The sequence below is a fragment of the Chelonia mydas genome, chromosome 13 (genome assembly GCF_015237465.2).
Source record: "Chelonia mydas isolate rCheMyd1 chromosome 13, rCheMyd1.pri.v2, whole genome shotgun sequence".
Lineage (NCBI taxonomy): Eukaryota > Metazoa > Chordata > Testudines > Cheloniidae > Chelonia > Chelonia mydas.
The window spans coordinates 4,662,105-4,685,714 of NC_051253.2; the positions used below are offsets into that span (position 1 = coordinate 4,662,105).

General features: G+C 48.7%; 1 protein-coding gene across 4 annotated transcripts in view; it reads right to left on the bottom strand.

Annotated features, from left to right (window-relative positions):
* ZNF512B (zinc finger protein 512B) overlaps window positions 1-23,610 on the bottom strand; it is a 62,422-nt gene that overhangs the window by 26,897 nt on the left and 11,915 nt on the right. For 2 of the 4 annotated variants that reach the window (XM_043527041.1, XM_043527040.1), the window contains exons 3-9: window positions 14,666-14,745; window positions 12,874-13,017; window positions 8,900-9,072; window positions 8,457-8,710; window positions 7,606-7,677; window positions 5,252-5,386; window positions 146-270 (exon numbers count right to left, since the gene is read on the bottom strand). In XM_043527041.1, coding sequence (XP_043382976.1) covers window positions 146-270; window positions 5,252-5,386; window positions 7,606-7,677; window positions 8,457-8,710; window positions 8,900-9,072; window positions 12,874-13,017; window positions 14,666-14,745 — 983 coding nt within the window. The remainder of the gene's footprint in view (window positions 1-145; window positions 271-5,251; window positions 5,387-7,605; window positions 7,678-8,456; window positions 8,711-8,899; window positions 9,073-12,873; window positions 13,018-14,665; window positions 14,746-23,610) is intronic. The other 2 variants (XM_043527043.1, XM_037877087.2) reach the window with 1 other exon arrangement.

Consider the following 23,610-nt stretch of genomic DNA (forward strand, 5'->3'; position numbering starts at 1 on the left):
TGAAGCGCTCTGAGGTCTCCCGAGGAAGGGTGCTGCATAAGAGGTAGGTATTTATTATTATCAATTATTTCATTCTAGGGTGTGCAAATTTCTTCCCCACCAGAATAAATGAGCTAAATTTGAACACTGATTGCAAAGCACCTACTTTCTGACAGACTTCCATGTGCTTTTTGAGCCCAGCAATGGTTTTCCTGGTTATAACGCTGCACGTAGGACAGGCAACTTCTCCCTTCTCATTGATCTCCCGCTGCCATTGATCCTCTGGGTTTGCTAGAGGGGGGAAGAACGGCAAAACAGGTAAACCATTGGTGCTAAAATAAAGCCCTTTCCAGGATTCATGAATAAGAGAAACATCAAGGTTCAAACGGTTGGAAGCCATTGAAATGGTCAAATGCAACAAATCATTCGTAGAAAAAAACCCCCACATTGCAGACCACATTCCCAAAATTCTGGGTGCAAAAAGGCAGTTGGGTGCCTAATTTGCACCTCAAATTATTGTAACAGCTTGGGCAAACGGAGCCATGTGCACAGAGTCATTTCATTTGCATGCCCATTTTTGTGCGCAATGGGGAAAAATACATATTTCCAGTATCTGGTCTTGCTGGGAAGTTTCTGCACTTGGGTAATTCATGCACCAGGATGTTCCTGTTTCATGCACAGAGTCAGGCTGCTAGGCCATTTGTTTGCAATGTGGTTTACAAACCCCATACTGAGCACCGGCAGAAAGGAGAAGAGACCAGACTGAACACAGCTCAGCACAGCTGCAGACTTGCCGATCATGGAGGCATGCACCCTCACCTGGGACCAATAAGGAAAACAAGCCGAGCTATAAAGGAAGCAGAACAGAGGAAGATGGGGAGGCTGAAAGGACTGGGATAGCTGAGGGGTAACAGCCCTGTGCCAGGCTGCCTCTAAGAAACTGAGAGGGAGACAAAGGAAGACTGCAAGCCCTGGAGTTTAAGAGCTGACTGACTCATTTCAGGTTAAGTTGAGATGAACAGGGGGAGACCAGTATCATGTTCCATAGATATGGACTGGCAACAGAGCTTGCTTATACACACCAGGTGTGATCATCATCAGATCCTTTTAATGCTCTGCCAGGTATGGCTCAGACTTGGTTAAATAAGGTAGTTTACACACAGCGCTACCCAGTGGCTGAACGGTACAATTTGTTAGTCTCTAAGGTGCCACAAGTACTCCTGTTCTTTTTGTGGATACAGACGAACACGGCTGCTACTCTGAAACCAGTACAATACAGTTTAGCATCCCATGCCTTCTCCCCCTTAAAGTTCTACACGCCTACCATTTCCCATTGTCACATTATCATGCTACCTTTGTAGTTCAGTACAGATCAATCTGTTACGTGTTGCAGGGTCATACTGGTTTTCTAATTACATGACCCAAAAGTGTAACAACTTGTTCATCTGGCTGTCCATTAGTTGCAATGACTGGCTGTGGTTGGTTTGGAATCCTGGATTCTTCTTCTTGTTCTGCATCTGTCATCTGAAGTGTTGCTCTGTCCTGTTCTTTGAGGAGCAAACTGGAGACATCAGCCGTTGCTGTTGCACTCTTCATTGTTGGTCTTGATCATGTATGATCGAGCTTTCCTTTGAGACAGCTGGAGTTGCCCATCCTTTTGCTACATCCAATTTGACATGAAGATGGTCACCAGGTTCTCGATGTGGCCATTCTCTGAGTGATATCTGCTGTAGAAGTGTTCATAAGCTCTTTTAACTTTTTTACCAGATTTGGCTCCTCTCTTCATGTCTGGCCACTTTGGAGATAGGGTTTTTTCCAAAGTTGGAAGAGTACTTCTGTGATGTCTTTCTGTCAGGAGTTGTGCTGGACTACAACCAGTAGCCACTACTGGTGTCGATCTGTAACTCAGAAGAGCAAGAATGGATCTCCCTGCTGTAGGATTTTCCTGGCTATCTGTCCAGCTCTCTCGCCTCTCCATTTGCTTGTGGGTAAGGTGTGCTCCTAGTAATAGCATCAAAATCATGTGTTGTTTGGACTTACTTAAATTCTGCCGCAGTGAAATGTGGTCCACTGTCCATCATTAGTTGTTCTCAAATATTGAAGTGAACTAAAGTGCACTTCAGTTTCTCAATAACACTGCGACCTGTTATGTCTTTCAAGTACATTATTTCGGTATAACTGGAAAGAGTCCACAAGCACCAGGTAATTATGGCCTCTGAATCTGCATAAATCTGCAGCAAATCTCCTCCTAGGTCTCTCAGGAAGCGGTGTCTGTACATTGTCTCTTACGTTGATTTGAACTGGATCTCCTTTCAAAAGTTCAGTATCAACAAATCCTCTATAGAGTTCTTCTGACTTCCACCTTTCTTACTAGGCCCATCATAGCTGCCACCTTTCAGCTGAGAAGGTTGTTGGTCCTTGATCCTTTGATCACACACGCTCTGAATGCAAAGCTTTTGTCTTTGTAAATTATTTCTGTGATGAACTGGCCCATGCAGTTCAGAATCCCTGTAGGGCTACTCAGAGCTGAGTCAGGTGACTTCAGCTCTGGCCTGGGACGAGCTGAAGGTGATTCTAAGTCCTTTCTGAGATGACTGTGACATCAGCTCCTGAGTCAATTTTAAAGTCCATAGTTCTGCCATGAATATTCAATTTCACTTTCCAGGCAGGCTCTGTGTCATCACAAGTGATAGATCCCAGAAACAATGCCTCTTGATTGTCTGTAATTTGAGTCAACTCCCCGACTGCTTCGGTGCAGCAAACAGCCGCAAAATGTCCATATTTTGTGCATGTATTACACCGTGTGTCTCCGGTTGGCCATGCATCATCTCCTGGGATATGACTTTTCCCACACCTTGTGCATGTAGGCTGGAATTTGTCCCTCTTAGCCTGGGAGCTCTCTCACCTTCCTTCAGGAGCTGTATGATAATGACTTTTAACTTTCAAGTGTCTGTTCATAGCTTCTAAGCTAGTTTCAGGTTTTTTGGACTGCTCATGCCTTTTGTTCTGTTGTTTCACTAATTCTGACTGCTTTACTATCTGAATAGCTCTAGCTAAGTTTAAATCTCTCTTCAACTGTAGCTGCTGTGAAAGGTTTTTATCTGTTAACTCAATAACTAGTCTCTCTCTGATATTCTCATGTTTTGCATGCTCAAAATTACAGTTTTCAGCCAATGTACGCAGAGCTCTTATAAAACATTCAACATTTCCCCTTGGTTCTTGAATTTTCTGGTGAACACATCTGTGTCAAATATAGGCAGAAACCTTTCCATAAACATCTTTGTGACTGTCTTCAGTAAAGTCAAAGGGTTTAAAAATATGCTCTGCCTGCTTTCCCATAGCACAAATTAAAGAAGATACCTGTATATCTCCAGTTTCTTTGCGGAGTTTGTTTGCAGTTTGAAATCTTGCAAAACACTGCTTCCAGTCTGTCCACTGGGAAGGCCTATCAAGGCTGGAGTTCTCTGGGAGCACTGAAGAGTGGCATGTTGATGAGATCTTGCAATCTTTCTTGCTCACTAAGACCCTAAAGTCCACGTTGAGAACTGAGTCTACAGTGAATGGGAAGGTTCAAAAATAAGCTATTTCTGCAAGCTGTGCAATCTTTGTTGCTTTGTTCCTCTGTCTCTGATCTTAGTTTACTCCTGATACCATGTCATGTCCCTGTACCAGATACGGCCTGTCTTCAGAGCTTGCTTATGATGATCACACCTGGTGTGTATGAGATCCTTTAATGCTCTGCCAGGCATGGCTGAGGTTCATTTAAAGAAGGTATTTTACACACAATGCCACCTAGTGGTTGAATGGTATAATAGAGTTTAGTGGGCCATTAGGGGAAAGCTGGGGCCACCAGACAGACGGCCCCTAGAGCGGCTGAGAGTGATCCTTCCTCCCCCCCAGCAACTCATCTCCCCTAAGAGAAACTCAGAGAAGGAATGAAACATAAGTGTCAGGCTTCCGAATCGACTGTGTGCATGTAAGCTCTGTAACTGGTATCTCTGCCACCTGCACAAACATAGGCAGCTACTGTCTGCATGCCAAGTTTCCAACGTGTGTTTATTTAAATGTGTGAAATGAGATTTTAAAACCCCCCACAGGAGACCAGATTCTGATCTCAGACTGATGTAAATCTGGAGTTCTCTCCGCTGACTCAGATAGGGTGACTCTGCTTTTACACCGGGGAAGTATGGTCAGCATGTGACCCATCGAGCTTGTTTATTTGAACATCTCCGCATTGTGATGAGCTCAGAGAGCCACTTATTTGCATGTGCAATCGGTGAAAAGCGCTGCAGCTGTGTTTATTCTGCGCCTCCTGCATGCCTCTCCCTGTCAAGACTGCCAGCGAAAGCAAGTGCTGCCTGAGGAAGAACTCCGAAACGCAGGCTCCAGACATCAAATGGTCGGTATGTTCATTCAGTTAGTAGCGGAAGAACTGTGCACAAAGCCCAGCCGATAGCCCAGACGCGGGTCCCACTGACGTCAGTGGGAGTTTGGCTAGCAACTTCATGCACGAGGGGCAAGATTTGCGTCTATGTCATTTCCCATTGCTTATCGTGTCATTACTTGAAGCCGCAGGGCAGATTCTAGGCTGCCTTGGGGAAGTTTTGTGATGCTTTCCCGGCACAGAGCTGCCCTAATGCCATCTTCCCTGGCCACTGGGCAATCTCTCCTGTGCAGCAGGATCACTGGGAGCTGCTGTAGTGCCTCCTATCCCACCCTCCCTCCCTGTGGCTGGTGCAGGGGAAAATGCCAAGAGAAAGGGGTTGTGGCAAGGACACCTCACCCCGCTGCTGAATGGCCTGCTGCTAAAATGGCCCCTTAGAGCCATGCACAGCTGGGGTAATGCAGAGCAGCCTATTGGCTGCTCTAAATTGTCGTGGGGAACTGGAACAATGGAGACCAGCCCAGGATCACGGGGGTGAAACAGCGACATAATCTTCTCAGCCACCCTCTCCTGAGCTCTGCCAAGCACTCCTCAGCCTCGGCTTGAGATCTGGGCCTCAATGTCACTCAGACCCCAAAGTCCACGTTGAGAACCGAGTCTATAGTGAATGGGAAGGTTCAAAAATAAGCTATGGCTGAGTGCTCCAAGCACTGAGACAAGTGTCGAAACGTTTTCTTAACCACTAGTCATTCCTCACGCCGGCAAAATGACTTTGGTCTCTTATTATCCTAGCTCCATTAACCAAACTGTTGCTTTGTTTCTCACTCTTGGGCAGTTACCACCAAGTGACCCAGTTCTCAGCAGGCCGGGGGAATCCTCACGCCTCACCTGACGATAAATGCGCGACAGCCTCCCTTTTCACACTGGCTCCTGGCGGCTTCTTTTTCAGCTCATCCGTGCTGCTGGTCCCCTCCAGTTTCTTGGCTCGATGGGCCTTTGCCTTGTCCTCTGCTTTTGCCAGGCCTGTAGAAGGAGAGCAACCTTTATTAAAGACATACACCATGAAACTGGAGCCTTAAGACAAAGAGATTTGATGGATGCTCTTCCGGTGAACGTTATCTAACTGATTCATTAGGCAAAAATCCTGCAGTCCTTTAGGCACAATGACTACTGAAGTCCATGGCAGTTTTGCCTAAGCAGCAACGGCAGGATTTGACCCATGACTATGATATGCCAAGTCACGCATGCATGTAGAATTTTGCAAACAGAAAGCAAGACACTTTTCCTGTTCCCAAAGAGTTTACAGCATGGGAAATTCCAAGCCAAGACAGAGCACAGGTCATCACTTCAGCTAAGGGATGGAGGGCGAGGGGAACAAGCTGGGAGGGATTTCTGTCTGACGCCTGATGGAGGAATTTGAAAGAGGATCCGCTTCTGAGACATTGCAATATTAAAGGGCTGTTTCCGCTAAGAGACGCGTGCAGGGTACAGCTTTGGGGAACTGCTCGCAAAAGGAATCCAGGGTCCCTACTATGAAATAACACAGTTCTGGGATCTCAAATGGGACTTTTACTCCCCACAGCCTTAAAAATTTGCCATCGTGAATCCTGGGACTTCCTTAAACATGCCGTGTTGTCAGACTGTGTGAAACTGCAGGGGAAGAGGAGAGCAGAGAGGAGGGCTAGTGTAAGAGTGAGTGCCAGGCACACGTGGGAACAGAAATCCCTTTGGGACACCAGGCTGCTGCCATCTGCGCTGCTGAGTGAGCTGCTGCATTGCCAAGTCTGACTGCAAAGGCCAACAAATTTGCTCTTGGTGGAAAAGGGATTAGCAGGCAGAGTTCTATACACACAGAGCGAACGGCACTCAGTCCAGCTTCCCTGCTTAATCATGCCTTTGTGTCCTTTCTCCCACCTCATCTTTGCAGCATGTTCCACGCTTGGAACAAGCGATTACTCGCTTTTCATTCTGGTCCCTCAAGACACACTTCTCAGGTGATTCTTTTTGGCGACAATCCACCGAGGAAAGGGGCCAGGATCGTGTCTTCCCCTACGTACTGTATAGTGCCAGACAAGCAGCCGATGGACCAACAAATAAATAGTAATAATAACAGCTCCGTCTGATGCCCCTCCGCTCTGCACACGCACAACCCCACCTTGTATGGGCAGTTAACAGGAAGGTTACCCACCTGGGTGTGTGCAAGAAATGGAAGATACAGTTTTAAAGGCCACTTTTGAAAATCTGGCCAACAGGGGCAGATGTGGGTTGCAGCAAGACCTGTTTGCCCAGAATCACTTCTTGGTGCAACCCCTGCAGACTGGGATTTTAGAATGCGAGTCCCGAGAGCCACGTGCATTTTTAGGCATCGGTTTCATGCTCTTCCTGCACATGCCCACACGGGAGGAGTTACATGGGAAAACTGAGCATTTGCAAGTGCAGATGCGTATTTGTGAGCACAGACGTCTGATTTGCTCAGGCAACGGCAGGAACCGCGCATGCAGAAATGATGCAAAAATGTTCGGCGAACTCCCAGGCCCCAACTGGCTGTTAAGGGCACTAGGGATCCTGTAACCAGTTGCTGACATCTGAGATGGGGAAGGAGATGAGGATGCTGGAGCATATTCGGGGTGGAACTGCGGGTAGAATATTAAATCAGAGGCAGTATGATGCAGCCATACTTCTGGGGCTGCCCCATCCCTCCCTTTTCGGGTGGCAGGTCAGAGGGGATAACCTCAGGGCATGGCTACGCTGGAAACTCCAAAGTGCTGTCGCGGGAGCGCTCCTGCGGCAGCCCTTTGACGTGCGAGTGCGGTCGCGTGCGAGCGCTGGGAGAGAGCTCTCCCAGCGCTCCTGGTAATCCGCCTCCACGAGGGGATGAGCTCCGAGCGCCGGGCGCGTGGCTCCCGGTGCTCGGAGCCTGTCTACATGGGCGCTTTGAAGCGCTCTGACTTGCTGCGCTCAGGGGGGTGATTTTTCACCCCCCTGAGCCAGCCAGTGAGAGCGCTATAAAATATAAGTGTAGCCTAGCCCTCAGTCATAAGCCATTCACAGGTGAAGTTTTAGGGCCCATCTTGGAAACAGAATCTAACCAATGCCTCTGTTGGAGGCTCTGCTGGGGGTGCCCTGGGTAATGAACAGATCACAGATACCTGCCTTCACAGGAGCAGGTCGGTGAGGCAGTATTCTGGGAACACAGAGGGGGAAGCTATAGGCTGTGGAATTGAAACAGGGCTGCCTGTTACCTTTCAATCCAAACGTCCCCGAGATGGACGGTTGCTCCCCGGTAAATTTCTTAGGAGTTTTCTGTTTCCTTCCTGACTCGAGAGAGAGAAAACAGAGATAAAAATTTGGTCAAATAACTGCACTGCATGCATGGCTTTAAATACACACGATGCAAAGGAACCTGGATGAACTCTGGATCAGGAGGTGAGCAGTAAGGGATCCAACCTCACTTTACCCTCCCTCCCTCAAGGGGCTTTACTGCCCTGAAATGAAGCAGCTATGGATGGAAAGGACCTCAGTCTAACACCCTCGTACAGCATTAGATCCAGATCCCGTGGCAGCTAAAAGGTCTGTTACCTAACCCTAAACTAAAACTACCTAACCCTAGTATCCGAGACGTTATTCCCTATCTTCATAAGGCAGATCTGACTGCTGAAGGCTGTTGAACAACCTGGCGTCGCGTGACTAATGGCTCCCCTACCCCCTACGCGGTTTCTGCATGTACGGCTTCCTTAGCTCATGGCTCATTAAGTGCCTTGGGAGCGGAACTCCACAGAACCATTTTCCATCCCCAATGCAGCCGTGACCCATGTCAGTCTCATGCACTCTCCCCTCTGACCGACCGCTCCGTGCACGTGGCTTTGATTTCTGACTGTGGCTGGGGCCCACACGGGGGGTGGGAGGGGTGCTGTGCAGCTTCACTGCCTCCTGCTGCCTGGGGGCCAGATGCACGAGTGTAAATGGAGAGCGATGCAATTGCTTTCAGCGGAGTTCCTCTCCATCACATTGCTGTACTGGAGACCGGCCTTCGCCCTGGGACACCACCCTCTCCAGCCTCCTGAACCTGTGTAGCCCCGGGCTCTAATCTTACTGTGCTTCATCCTCTCTGGGTCCTCCTCCTGGAGGGAAGCCTGCGTGCCCCCTTGCTGTTTGGGATCCTTGCAACTCGAAGACTTGGCCGTCGGGGTAGCTGCTGCTCCTGCCTCCACTGCCGTGATCTGAAATGCTTTGTTCTTCCTGCTCTCCACCAGGCACTCTCCATTCTCGGGGAGCTCCTGGACCACAGTCTTCTCCACCTTTGCCTGTTTGGGATGGATGGTGGGGGAATCTGAACTCTCAGCAGCTCTAGGGCAAAGCATAGAGGGCTCATTTAAAACGGAGTCAAGAAACCAACGCTGTTGACACCTCTTCCAACCCAACGGCCAACCCGGCTTGCACCACAGTGCCCAGTGGGAAGAGAATTGGGAGTTTCCCCTTTCTCTCTTCCCAGCCTTTCCCAAACCACTGGCAAGCAGCTAAGCCATGCGCCGGTACCTTTTCTTGCCACTGGCCTTGCCCACGGCTTTCTGCACTTTGTTTTCTGCTTTGCTAGCTGGTACGGGCCTATCCAAGTGGTTCCAGAGCCTGTGCTTTTCCAGCTGGGTTTTGGATGTGAAGGCAGCTTCGCAGTAAGAGCAAGGGTAAGTCAGCTTCTCCGAGATCGCCCCCTGCAAGAGAGCAGAGAGGTGGGAGAGAAAAAAGACCAGCCCTTCCCCTGCAAGTGCAAGAACCTCCCCGCAAACTCACACTGCCAAGACTGGGAGGTAGAAGAATCCCTTCCCACGAGCGCCATCAGCAACACGCCACAGCCGGTGAGCTTTTCAAAGGCGCCAGGGCTGTAGGTACCTGACCCCCATTGACTTTCATTGGGAACTAGAGGGTTATTTCTCTTTGGCTCCACTGGAAATGCCAGCCAGCATTTTAAACGGGAGCCAGGGAGTGCTTTGGTGAGATACACGTACCCTGGTGAATCAAAAGGGGAATCTGATCCTTCGTGGGGATGAAAAGAGAATACCGTTTTTAAAATAAAAGCATAACAGAGATCCTAATGCAAACAGCCGCCTAAACTGCAAGCACAAATCCTGCATTTGCACATGCAAACAGGCACAGAGACGTGCAACTGCAAGGTTGCTAAAAAGCTGGAGTTTTGTGCACAATTCAGATGGCTGCTGTTTGAGAACAGGGGCCAGTTTATTTCAAGTTGCAACTTTGAACTGGAGGGTCAATCCTGCAGTGTGATTTCCTTTCCCATTCTCTTTTCACTCCCTCAATCCATGCAATCTGGGCTCCCCGTCAATTTAATTCTTAGGCAAAGCCCTTGTTTTACAATTCTGATGGGGACTAGGCCATGTGGGACTTGGATCATTTTGCTAGGGAAAAACCTGAAGTTCTCTATCAGCCTTTCCCCAGGCAATGGGAATCCAGGGGGATGGGAGCAGGAGCAGGGGTGTGGTTGCCTACGGAAGGACTCTGTTGGGTTAAAGGAAAGAGCTGACCCTTGGCACGGAGAGGCGGGTGCAGACAAGGGAAGTGTCAGGGGATGCAGCATTAGTCCAGCCCGCCTGGGTAGAAGGAGTTGGAGTTTAATGGACGCAAACTGCAACTGAGCACGAGAACTCACCGTCTCCATTCAAGAGATTATGGGTGAAACCCTGGCCCTGGTGAAAGTAAGGGCAAAACTCTCATTGACTCCAATAGGGCCAGGATTTCACCTCACATCTATACTGGGACGTGTCAAGAAATGCAGTGTTAGATCTGCCGCTTTATGTGCAAAGGTCCCTCCTGGGAAATCAGAACCCTGGGCACTGCCTCCCCGACTCCTCCATTGTACATTCAAACAGGGCAACAGCAGGCTCTGGCTTGGCCCCTATATTTGGGGAAAATCTATTGCCCACCTCCGTGGGGGCCTTAGGTTCAGCAGAACCAACGCAGCCCCTTGGCATGGGGTGGGAGAAGGCCGCGCAGCCTGTGGGGAATGCATGCCAGGGCTCCCTGTGCCCCAGCACAGCAATGCATTGGGGCGAGGGAGCGAATGCACATCACTGCAGATCCACCCACCGTCCCTCACCACAGGCAGGCAGTGCAGCAGCCAAAGGGGTTTCTGTAGCCCTCAGGCTGGAGTACCAGCCACAGAGTGGCTTTCTTCCCTCGCACGTCCCCAGCACACAGTCCAATCAGCTGGGCTAAGGGCTGGATACTGGCCTGGGCCCGCAGTGAGCGGAGTTTCCTGTTGATTTGCACTTAGCCGGTACTAATGTAGCTTTGCACAGGATCACGCAAAATTCCTCCACTTGCACAATCTGACCTGAAGGGAACACGACAGCTGGAGAGGCTAATACATTTGATAATCCCATTTCGGGGAGTGTGTATTCCATATTTCAAAATGTTCTCTGCCCGTCCTCTGAGCTACCCATGCCATGCCAGGTAAAGCAAACCTACCCCCATGTGATCAGCTCACACCGCCTCTTAATAAACTACAGAACTATTAGAGACTGAAATAAACAGCAACCCTCAGTGCCATAAAAGCGGGGCAGAAAAATGAGGGGAGATTGCAGATTACTGAAAGGTTTCTGCAAACACATCACGGCTCAGTTTCTGTTGCCTTCGAATCTCAACAAATTCACCTGTTTGGAGCCTGCCCAGAAATTCTGCACAATCCCAACTGCTCAGCTAGAAATGGGGGGAAAAAATTCTGGAGGGGGTGGGGTTTGAATCAATTAAAAAAAAATAAAATAAAATAAAAGGACAACATATTTCCTCCTCTAGCCTGTTTCCTGTTTTGAGCTGCATAGGGCAGGGATTGTGCCACCCTCTCTTTGAAAAGGGCATCTGTGGGCAATGTGGTTTTCTTTTTAGAGGGGAGGTCACGTAATCCAGGCGAGCAATTTCCTTTTGCAGGATGGTAATTCAGCTTGGATTTCTGCACCATGCTCCGCAGATAGGCGTGTACCTGCACATGCATGCACATATACTTGCACAAAAGACAACCGCAAACAAAATTTGCATCTTCCTGGATAAGGAAGAGCCTAATTAAAAGAAGTTTTCATTTCCTTTTTAAACAGCTGAGTCATTCGAACTAACCACAACCATATTTTCCCCCCCAACAGCTCAAAGGGTGGCTCCACTGTGGAGGTTTTGGATTTTTTAATGGTTTAAAAGGTCCAGCTCATTTCGATTGTCATGCCCCTGCCATTCATTGCCAACCTCGAGGGCAGGGGACTGGCCTAGACGACCTGTTGAGATCGTCCTGCACGTCTATGATTGAAATGAACCAACCCAGGGCATTTTGCGACCTTTCCATAGATTTTCAAGGAATATTAAAGACATCAATATTCTGAGGAACAAGAGAGCTTTGTCTTAACGAGGAAAAGTGGTGGAGTGTAGGTCAGGCTTAGCTAACACCGGTTAACTATGCCTCACCTGAATTGTGAGCTTTTTCCTAGTGTATATGCAAGGTCGGGGCGCTGCAACAATGTGTACAGTGGGGGTGCTGAGAGCCATTGAACCAAACTGTAAACCCTGCATATGATGGAAAGCACTTCAAACCAGGGGGTGCAACAGCACCCCTAGTCCCAGCACCTATGTGTGTGATTTAACAGATCAGGTGGTAGCCCTGATTAGGCTATAGCTCAAGCTGGTAAATCAGTCTGAAGGTGTTACCTTGCACATACACTAGGAAAAAGGTTACATTCAGATCAAACTTAACTGCATAAGTCCCCCAGGTTCCCCAGGTGCGTACTCGCATTGCTACCTCATGGTGTAGCCCGCCTCGCTGCACCCTCACCGATGCTTTGAGCAAGCTAGCTAGAGCCCTGCTGGCGGATGTGTCACGAGGCTACGTCCACACAGCGAGCGGGGGGTCGGCAGACGTGGCTTAGTGGGGCTTGCATTTGCGCTCTCACAATAGCTGTGCAGACAGCGCTCTGACGTCGCAGCTCAGGCTAGAGTCCGGGCTGTGAAGCCCATCCTCGTCCCTACCGTCAGAGCCCGCGCTCCAGCCCAAGCCACAACTTCAGGTGCCTAATGGAGACAACTCTGTGTTCTTCTTGAGAGCTGCCCAATAATACAAGCCGGCCAGTTACCCAGCTTTGGTGGCCACGAAACCACTGGCATGCAAAAGGCTGGCGCTCACTAACATCACGCCACCAATGGAGAAACCCACTCCCATAGCTGACAGAGCATGTGATGAAGGAGGGGAAGAGGTGCAGTGGGCCCAGACAGGTACTGCTCAGCTTTCCCTTCCAGCCAAAGGCCAGACGTTAGGGTGGCACTGCACGTGGGCAGATGGTTAGAGGAGGGGTGGGGATAAAATATTGACTCAGTATGAAGGTGCCTGCAAAAACTTGAGACTCCCAGGCAATTTAGCCCTACTGCTGAGAAGTCGTCCAGGCTTGAGTGTTGTGCTGGAAGCAAAGGGGAACACTGAAAATTACACACACAAGCACGGATCATCAAAATGAAACACAAACCTCCATCCTCCTTACCCCTTGGCAGCGCTGATAATGGTACTTCAGGCCGTAAATACTGGGGAACTCCAGCCAGCAGCCTGAATTGGGGCACTTCACCCTGGAATGGGCCTTGAACTCATCTTTCCACTGGTTCATCAGGGGCAGCTGAGAAAGGGAGACATGGTGGCCCGCAGCTGAATAAACACCTTCCAGCATCCCGTGAACACAACACACGCTGGGGCGAACATTTCAGAAGGGCTGGGGCAGAGTGTGCAGGCTCAGCGTGTACTCAAAATGTGCACCTGCAAAATGAACTACTTGTATCTGTCACTGCCTGCTTTCTACCCTCAGTCAGGTACATGCACCCAGGTTTGCTTCAACTGGGGATGCAATCACGCACTCATACACTGCACCTGCAAAAGGGAAGCAGCCCATCTCTCACTGGGTTTCCCAGATGACTAAAATACATTCTAGCCCAGGCCCATAAATCTCACCAAAAGTCGCCTCAGTGATTTAACTGCCCCACATTTAATCTGGTCAGCAAATCACGCCGCACCCTAGTCTAATGACAACCTGCTCCATATGTTGTCCATGCTACAGGGCTGAAATTAAATTGTACAATTCCCGAGGGAATAACTCACACCTTACTAAGTGCCACCCGATAATTAAACCAGCTCTGACACCCTCACGATGAATACGCCAGATCTCTAACCTGCCTAATGGAAAGCACTGTCTTGACATGCAAAAGCCTTTACAAGTGACTCGCGATGCTGAGTGTCCAACTGGAGACACCGGGAAGAGGCCCAGAAAATGCCGAGTAACTGCACGGGTGTCTCAAGCGTGGCATCCAACCTGCCAGTCACTTCTTGGAATCTGGACTGCGTCTATTTTTCACATTATGCCAATGAGTAATTCCAATCCCACGCATCAAACACCCCTCTCTTTGGCCACCCTACTGAAGAAACCACAGTGTGGATCATGCCAGTTGTTAAGCCGTACTTTATATATAATCCCCATAAATAAACCATAGCTCACATCATCCTGTCACCCACGTCGCTCCCATAAGCACATCACCCTTGGCGTCAAATTGTTCAAAGGGGACGCACCCAGCCGTGCAGACAGACGTGTGTGCAAACAGAGCTTCATTAGCACATGCAACAGCAGGGCCAGCCTGAGCAAAAACGCTTCCCAAGGGGCAGTGAGATGGCTGACATCTGTGTCTGCCGATGTCCCATTTGCATGTGCAACCGTGGTAACTGCATGAACAAAGACTTGCGCTGTCTGCTTTTTAAAAGCAGCATCCCTAGGTCCTGCTCCTGAGAGGTGCTGAGTCCACTGGGCACCCAGCAGGTCAGTCCCACATTGCACCGTCCATGATCAAAGAGGGACATCTCACTTAGTGACGTCTCACCTATCTCGAAGGGCTGCCGTAAGGACTCGGACTGGCGCCTGCACCGCTAACCCAGACTGCAAAGCAGCCTCATGCTGGAAGGGGGAGTTGCTTTGAATTAGGCTGGTGGTTGTCGCTCTCCTTCTTTCTGGCAGATGCACACACAGGCTCTGTAACAGCATCTCCCCAGATTCTTTCACAGTCAGTGGAATTAAAACTGGCTGATCTGGAACACCACCTGGGTACCTGGCGCTGGCCCTGCCCCACCTCAGACACGTAGGGGTTGGGGTTGGGCTTTTTACTAGCTCCTTTGCAGGGGGCTGGACAGGATGAGGAAGAGAGAAAGGGAAGGAGAGAATCACAGCGAGAGAGAGAGACGAGGGCAGGGGGGAAATCAGGGTACCAATGGATTTGGATTCTTACAGGAATGTCTTTCAGCACCTGGTTTTCTGCCTTAGGTCTCCCTTTCTTCTTGCCTTCTGTTTTGTCGCTGGTTGCATTTCCTGCAAACAAACACAGAACATGTGGCCCACAGCTACCCAGCCAGCAATTCGAGACCTTGATTTCTGTTGCTGCACTAGACTTCTCCGGCCAATTGTCCGGCAGAGATAGCCCACCATTTCCTAACCCTCCCTCCTGACTGTGCCGTGACTGTCCAAGCTTCGCACCGCCACGATTCAGCCTGTATCTAATCCAGTGCACGCCAGCAGCCGAACTCCCAGGGCGGGAATTTCAAAACGCTCAGCTCTGGGCAAGCTCTGCTCCCATTTAACCCACTGACTTCAGCGGGAGCAGAGCCGGGCCGAAGCGGAGTGCTCCTGAAATCCCTGCCCTACCGGTCCTTTTCTTTTTGTCTTCAACAATAAACAGACTTGGGCTGGAAAAAGGGGCCAAACCCTGATGCCCAGTGAAGGGAACCATGGGCAAAGATCCAACAAGGGGACCGAGTAGCCCGAGCCAGGCTGGAAAACACAGGAATCGCCCAGCCCCACCTTAATGCATTTGAGTTCCAGTGCACTCCCACTCTGCCTGCACAGCAATCGCTCCCAGCAACGTGGCAATTACAGGTGTGCTTAGAATGGAAGCGTTATGGCAGAGGAGGTGAGCGGTAGGAGGAGATGGGACGGGCAGAGGAGAGTGATGAGTTGTGGCTATGGAGCTGATCATGGGGAGCTGCAGAGACTGGAGGTGAGGCAGTAAGGCCAGGAAGAAAGAACAGACGATGGAGAAAAAGGATGGGGCCTAGGAGAGACTACACGCTGCATATCACCTCCGTGAGGCTGTTTAGGGGCGAAGTTCATCCCTCTGCTGGGGGGCCAGCATGCAGCCTGTAAACGGCTTACATCCTTTCTTGAGGGCTTTGTCCTCGGCCCCCCCTCAGCCTGGTCTCAAGCCGTAGCAGCTTTGAGCCTCTTGCCCCTGGGTTCCCTACAGGAGCCCTCACTCCCGGGCAATCCCTACTGGTTCCAGCGGGAGTTCAGCTCACTCTTGGGGTCTTTTCAGAGCCCTATTTACAGTAACCTCGTCTCTAGCTCCTGGCAGCGCTTCCCAAGACCCACCCACCCCAGGTCACTGGCTGGAAGCAGCCATCCAGGGCTTTCGCTCACATCTAGCTTGTAGGATCAGTCTGCCTCAAACAGGGGGGCTGAAGGAAAAGGTTAGCAACTGCCCCAGGCTGAGCTCCCCTTGTTACTGGAGCTCACTAGCAATCCCTGGGGAACACCGCCCTTTCTATGGCCAGTCCCCCCGTCGTAAGCTGCACTTCTCCATGGGGAGCTGGGAGCATGTTCTGTGAGTGTGCCAAATGGGCACTGCCCGAATGCAGTAATGCGCAGACAGACAGGGCAAGTTTCAGCACAGGCCTAAGTGGGACTATCATGATGTTTAGCCCTTTTTCTGGCTCCATTGTCCAGGGATGAACTGCGCTGGAGCTGAATGAAGAATTGATGGTTTGGTTCTGTTGACCAAAAACAATCCCACCCCCCTGCATTTTTTTAGGATAGTTTTCTATGTTATTTTCCCCTTTTTCGTTTTTTAAAAACAATTCGAGCTCCATTTCTAAACGAAACGTCGTTCTGAACGGAAAAGTTGACATTTTCATTTTGAAAACATCGACATGAAATGTTTCAACATTAAGAAAAAGTCATTTTTTGCAGCCAAAACTATTCATTGCATTCAACCCAAATTCGTGAATAGTTTTGGTCAGCCCAAAACTGCATTTGTTTTTACCAAATAAAGTATTTGTCCGAAAAATTTCACCCAGTTCTAAAACTCATCCCATGTGAACTAAGATTGGATTATCACAGTTTTTCTGCTATCAGACTTGCTGAATGCATCAACAGCAGCAAGGTACCTACCCAAATGACCCTGGTTTGCAGAGTCCATCTGCCCTGTCCCACAGGGCTGTATTTTCATAAGATCCACTAGCATCCTGCATTACAGCCAGCATTACGGGCCCTTAAAATATAACCTTCATCAACAGAGCTAATCCTCTGAACATTCCATTAGGTCGAGCTCCTTTGGTATTCAGTGACCTGGGTTCTTCTGCCAACTCCTGCACCAGCGTCCCAATGTAACTTCCTATCATTTCAAGCAGGACTGGCACTCTCCTTTCTAATTTCATACAACCCCCCTTGAAAACAAAAACAAAGCTCCGGTTTGGCCTAACCCTAATGAGCAGCAGAGTTTTCATTATTGTCATGGGCCTGCCAGAACCAGCTCAGAAGCCTTCTGAAGGGTCAGAGAATGGCAATGTGTATTTACGTATCACAGGGCTGAGCACTATCTAACTGCTTATGTCATAACAGTATGGTCTCCAGCTAGCAGCCTGGGGGCCTGCCCAGCACTACTCCAGTTTTACACTGAAATCAATGGAGCTACTCTAGAATAAGACAGAAATAGTGCCACAGAGAATCAGCATCACCACAGCAGGGCGAAGCTCTGCCCTTCCTCCTCCACTGCCGATTGTCAGTGTCCCGGTTGGGCTCTTGGTGCAGCAAAGATTTTTCAGGGGTCTACTCCATACCCCACGGATGGGGCACTTACTTAAATTCCTCATGAACACTCAGACAAGACTACCCACGTGCTGTTCTCCCGGCCTATCACATCAGTCAACGGCACAGATGTGAGTTCCTTGCAAGAGGAGGGGGGCAGTTTCCTTCTCCTCCTTGCCTGCCTCTGAGGATTTTGGGTTCCTAACACAGGACACGCCAGGAACCTCCTCTAGGATGAAGAGGCCTGGCCCTGCGAAAGACGGCAAGAGAGACAGTTTTGCTGACATCCTTCCAATCTGTGGACGATGCTGCTTATTTTGCAAACAGGAGCTTTTGGAGTCGACTGAAGTATTTATTTACTGGCAAGGAATCAGAAGAGCCTCCAGTCACACTCGAAAGCCACAGTCGAGTTTCCCTCACTTCATCACAGAACAGGCTGTGTGAATCACCGTGAGCTACTGCACCCACAAAACCACTGGCTGTTGGTTTTGTTATCAATACAGTTGCTGACACAGCAGAGTGAGTTTTAGGGGGCCTTAAATACGTACCTTAGAGGCTCTGGCCTTGTGCCAGAGATAGTGGGTACGAATGGACCCCACAAAACACGTCCTGATTGTGCCTGTCTGGTATCGCAATATATCTCTCTAACTTCCAGCTCAGGAACCTCCAGGTAAAAACATTGTTTTGTTTCATTTAATATAGCGTCAGGTACAGCAATGGTCCAGTGCAGTGGTTCCCAAACTTTAACAGCCCGTGAACCCCTTTCACTAAATTGCGAAATCTCGCGAACCCCCTCCTAAAAATGAATATTTCCAGGGATTTAAGTTTAAATTTCCTCCGCACTCCGTGGGGCTCCTGCTGCTGGACCCCGTTGACCGCTCCGGTCAACTGAGCTCCACTGAACTTGGGCTGCAGGTCCCGCTGACCGCCGGGGCTCAGGCTGCCAGCCCCAACTGCCCGGCCCTGCTCTCCCTGGGGCTCGGGCTGCCAGCCCCAACTGCCCGGCCCTGCTCTCCCTGGGGCTCGGGCTGTCTGCCCTGCATCCGGGTCCCACCTGCTGCCTCCAATACCCGGGGTCCTCTGGTCGCCATGAGTGAAATTTTTCTGACGAACCCCCTGTAACATTCTGCAAACCCCCAGGGGTTCGCGAACCCCAGTTTGGGAACCACTGGTCTAGTGCAAGATGGCAGAAGCAACTAAGACTGGCAAATGCCTGTTTTTCTGTTATATTAAAGGACATTTTAGTGATTTTTATTACATTTTCCATGTGCCCATTTCTTTGACTGCTAGCATTCTCCCTCTGTTCCTGCTTCCTCCATCTACTCAGGGTATAGTTTAAGGCAAGCATTCAAAAATCATAAGTCAGGGCCCCCAAAGTCATGAGACTGACTTTAAAAATAATACATTTGGGGGCTGGGAGTGGGGGTTATTTGCTTTCTGGTGTCTGAGCCTTAAAGAGTCACGTTTGTCCATAACCATGAAGTCTAAATCTTACTTTTGATTTTTAAATGCAATTCTCATTTAATAACATGACTCCAGGAGCTGGGGCTCTAAGAAAAATACTGTGAGAGTTGTGCTAAAAATATGATACTAGATATGATCCATATTGCTTGGCACATGCTTATATACGGATTTCATTCTGAGATGAGGGTGCTCAGCACTTCTGAAAAGCCAGCCGCCAGGTTGTTAAAAATTTGGCAACCACAATGGAAACATCCAAAATTAGAAGCCACTTTTGAAAATGCAGGCCCCAGTGTATAGCAGAAAAAACATGAAGAGTGGAAACAAATTCTTAACGCTTTCCATAACTAAATTAGACCTTATTTGCAGCTGTACTGTGAAGGTGCAAATATCTGCAATCATGATATAAAAACTTCGAAAGACTTTGGGACCAAATTGTCAAAACTGGGCCTCTTTGTGTGCATGCGCAACTCTGCCGGAGCAACCACTTGCATGCACAATTTTTGGCACGCTGCTGCTAAACTAAGAACACTGACACATACCAACTCCAAGCCAAACGCAAATGGGTTCTGAGCATGTCAATCTTATCATTTGCATCAGCTAGTGGGAGTGTGCAAAAAAGTGTACATGCCCCAGAAGTGAAACCATCCCCGCTCCAGAGGGCCAGGACAAAGCCTGTCCCATTTAAGCACTTCTTTGAGGGCTTAATTGCAACTTAAGTGGTGCACAGAGTGAATTTAACCCAAAGGCAGGTTGAAAAGGGAGAGGGATAGCTCAGTGGTTTGAGCACTGGCCTGCTAAACCCAGGGTAGTGAGTTCAATCCTTGAGGGGGCCATTTAGGGATCTGGGCCAAAAATTGGGGATTGGTCCTGCTTTGAGCAGGGGGTCGGACTCGATGACCTCCTGAGGTCCCTTCCAACCCTGAGATTCTATGGGCTTCTATTCTAAAAGATGTCCCTCTGCAATATCCAGAATAGGCCAGCAGAAGCAGTAAAATGAAGATTCAGGCTTAGATGCAGAGGGTTTAATTAAAGGAGGGGGAAAAAAAACCCTGCTAGTAAATGCTCCATCTGAAGGGTAAACAAAAACAGCTTGTGGAGAACAATTTACATCTACAAAAAACAACCCAAGAATAAACTCTGCAAACTCACATGCTACGCTGCCAGAGAATTCAAAGATTCCGGCTCAAAATCTGGCTCTAATTTAGAAGCTAGATCTGTGGGTTGTGGGTTTTTTTCCCTTTTTTTGAACAACTTTTACAAGTTAAATGAAAGGCTACCTGTTTACAGAAGTTTACAAAACTTTTCCCCAGAATAAGCTAACTCTCAAGTTTTATGCTGTATGCCCCAAATACCCCGGGGCAAAGAGGCATCTAGAAAATAAGACAGTTTAGTATTTTAGTTCTAGTTCCTTAAAGTCATACCAGCTGTTCTGCTTGGCATTGATAGCCATGTACCCATCGTTCTGCTGATCCATAACGATGTGTGTGTATAATATGTGGCTTTTAGTCTCTGGCACAGTTATAACCCTTACGGAATATAAAATAACTGCCGAAAGCTGAGCTCTCTGCCTTATAAAGCCACATATCTGACCCTCCGCCCCTCCCGTAAGGTAACCTCATTGCTCCAGCACAGCTCCCATAGCTACAATATAACAGAATGATGCAGTCTAGTGGTCAGAGCAATCAGGAGCCAGCTGCTGTGACAGTAGGGACCGGAGCCCATTAAACCAGGTTACTTCACAACCATGTATTTGCTGCTGTTCATCCCATTCAGGCCCAAACTTTACAAACAGCCTCGCAAAACTGTCATGAAAACACACCCATGCAGATGGAAACTCTGCCTGCCCTTCCCCTGCCAGGATGATTGAGAATGATGAAAAAAAAAAAAAGAATGTTATGCACTTGCCCATCAAAAACAATTACTAGCCCTGATTAAGTGGGTTAATAGAATTTTGCATGGTTGCTTTGAAATCATCTTAGTTCTGAAGTAAGGTTTGCAGGTCCCCTTTCAAAACCCTTACCAAAGTTCTGTTAAGAGTTTTCCACTTATAGAAATTCTGTTTGTTGGTTACATGTTTTTCTTTGCCTCCTGGATTCTGAGACTGTAAGGTGCACACAGGTAATATTTTCAAGCTTTTCTATGCAACCATGGGGGCTAGAAACTTTACTTTATTGTAAGCGAAAGCTGAGATTCTCACATAATCACATGACTCCAGGAGCTGGGACTTTAAGACTAACACCCAATATTGCAAGACTCACTGTAAAACAGCAAGAGCTGGCAACCCTGCAACTTCACTGTTCTCCCCTGTCAGGAGGGATAGTCCTTTCTGAAAAATATCTGTTACTTTTCCAAAACACTCTGCCAGTTCAAAATATTCCAAAGCACTTAGAACAGCGTGCCCCCCCATTTTTCTACGTAGTTTCCCAAGAAAAGAAGCACGCCAGTTGGGGCCCTGGCATGTTTGGAATGGCTGGTGACACTTCATCCTCTCTATAGTTTTAAAAACTTTTAAAGACATTAAAAACTTTTGTATTTATTTAAATCCTTGTTCATCCATTTCCAGCACTGGCAGAGATGCAAACTGCTTCTTCGTCAAGAAGAGGGAGCAATTGGAGGCCTATTCCAGAGGAACAGAAAATATATCGCTTATTTCGCCAACATCTGGGCTCACAGCTACCCATCTGCACCACCTGCCAGCTCCACAGCACAGCTGCAGGGAAGCCAGCTGTGGTTAGTGTGCTGGGATGAGGTACTGTATTGGCATGCAGTGTGCTGCACAACGCTGCGGGTGTTAAACCCAGGTTGTTTATAGTCATGTACAAGGGAGGCTGCTATAACAAGCCTGCCTGATCCAGGTTGTGGCAAGTGCCTTGCTCTTCCATTCCCGCAGCTGTGAAGAGAAATGCCGTGTGTATCTTCTAAAAGAAGTTGAAAGGCAAGGTCAAACACCATACCTTTAAGGCACATGGTATTCTGTGCAGATTCTCTAGGTATCCAAAGCCCCTCATGGTCAAGACCAAACCCACAGCATGAAAACCACGCTCTCCTTGAAATGGATCACAGAACAGACAAACTAGGCACAGGGCTTTGGAAAGACAGCAAGCCAGAGAGGGCCAGCAAAGCTACTACTGCGGAGGCAGCTTCTCCCTGGATCTGCACAAAGCTTAATTTCACACCTGTGAAGTTAACCTTGTTAGGAGCTAACACCCCACAGAACTCTCCCACAGCGGGAATAATTACAAGTTTTCACTCCATCACATTCATTTAAACCAGGAAGTGGAGGAATCAAAAATGGAGGGTGTTTTTATTTTATTTTAAAGACACTGACAAGAGCTGATATAGCAAAAACCAAAAAAAGCCTTTAGACAGATTTAGTTCACTCTGCTTAGCTCTGAGGAACACCACTCAGATAGCAATTATATGTCCATAATTAATTATTTTCTCCCTCACTGCAGCTACATGCACTTCTGAGTGCTCAGACAATTGGGCTGCCCGTCGGAGCGTCTCTGACACCTAGTTTTGGGGTGGGATGGATGCTGACCTGTGGAATGGAATGTCTCATTCTTTACCCCAAGGGTGACTCATCTCAGTGTGAGAAGAGTTCTCAAACTTTTTCAGCGCCTGGACCACTGTTTAATCCAGAGCGTGTCTCGCGAACACTCCCCTGCACGTGTACAGTCAGGGGAATCACCTCCCGTCCCACCGGCGATTGAATAACGTCCCTGTAGCAACTATGGCAATTGCCTACAAGAAAAAGTAACACTTAGGCCAAGATTTTACCAAGTGACCATTGATTTTGGGCGCCCAACTTGAGACATCTTAAAGGGGCCTGATTTTCATAATGTGCTGAGTACCCATCCTAGGGCCCTTTAAAGTGTCTCAAATTGGGCACCTAAAATCACTGGAAAGACCCAGCTCCATGTAAGCAGCTAGTTTTACAACATAAAAATGGCCATCCTGGGTCAGACCAAAGGTCTATCTAGCATCCTGTCTTCTGACAGTGGCCAGTGCCAGGTGCCCCAGAGGGAACTTCCTCAATGAGTAACTGTTCATCATCGCCACATGATTCATGTCGCCTCCACCAGCCATCAGCATAGGCAAAGTCCCCGTTCTGTGCATTGCAATTGTGGCCCACGGGCCAAAGTTGGATTAGCCAACAACAACTTCCGCTTGGAAAAAAGCTATCTTCGAGTGACTGCATTCTTTACGAGGAGTGAAAGCACCAACAAACTTCAGCCCAGTAGATCACCTAGTTGGCTGAACTTTTTAATAGCCTTTCCTGGAAAGAGACAGGGACATCAGCGAATGCACCATTCCATTCTGCCAGCTGGGGGAGGAGAGTTTCAGGCTCTTCTGTGGACTGGCACAAACTATCCATGTGACAAATCTCATTACAAATAAATAAATAATCATAAAAAGAATTACACGCCATCAGGACCAAGAATTCACATAAACGAGAGTGCTGTATCCAGACAGCCTAGGGGCACGGTCCTGGCTGTCTGAATGAGCTGCACTGTGGGGATGACAGAGACTTCCCTTATGGTGATGGATGGCGGAGGCCATGTGAGTCACGCAGTGCTGATGAAAGGTCACTTAATGGGGAGGCTGAGCTTCCTGACTGGGTCTTGCACAGCCAGGGCATTTGCCCCAAGACGGCAAGCTGCAGGACAGTAACTCAAACTTATGGCAGGTTTATAGATCCCTGGATAGAAAAAAAAACAGCTTTCACTGGAAGGACAACCTTTAGCAAACAAATCCCACTGGCCTCACACGTTCCCAAATCCAGCATTCTGGGCTGTGTGCGTGTGACAAATGAGACCTCAGGCACAATAGGCTAGTTAGACAGACAACAAGCAGGAGGTCTCCTTTTCTACCTCTCAGCTGTCCCTGATTTCAAGCAACATCATTCAC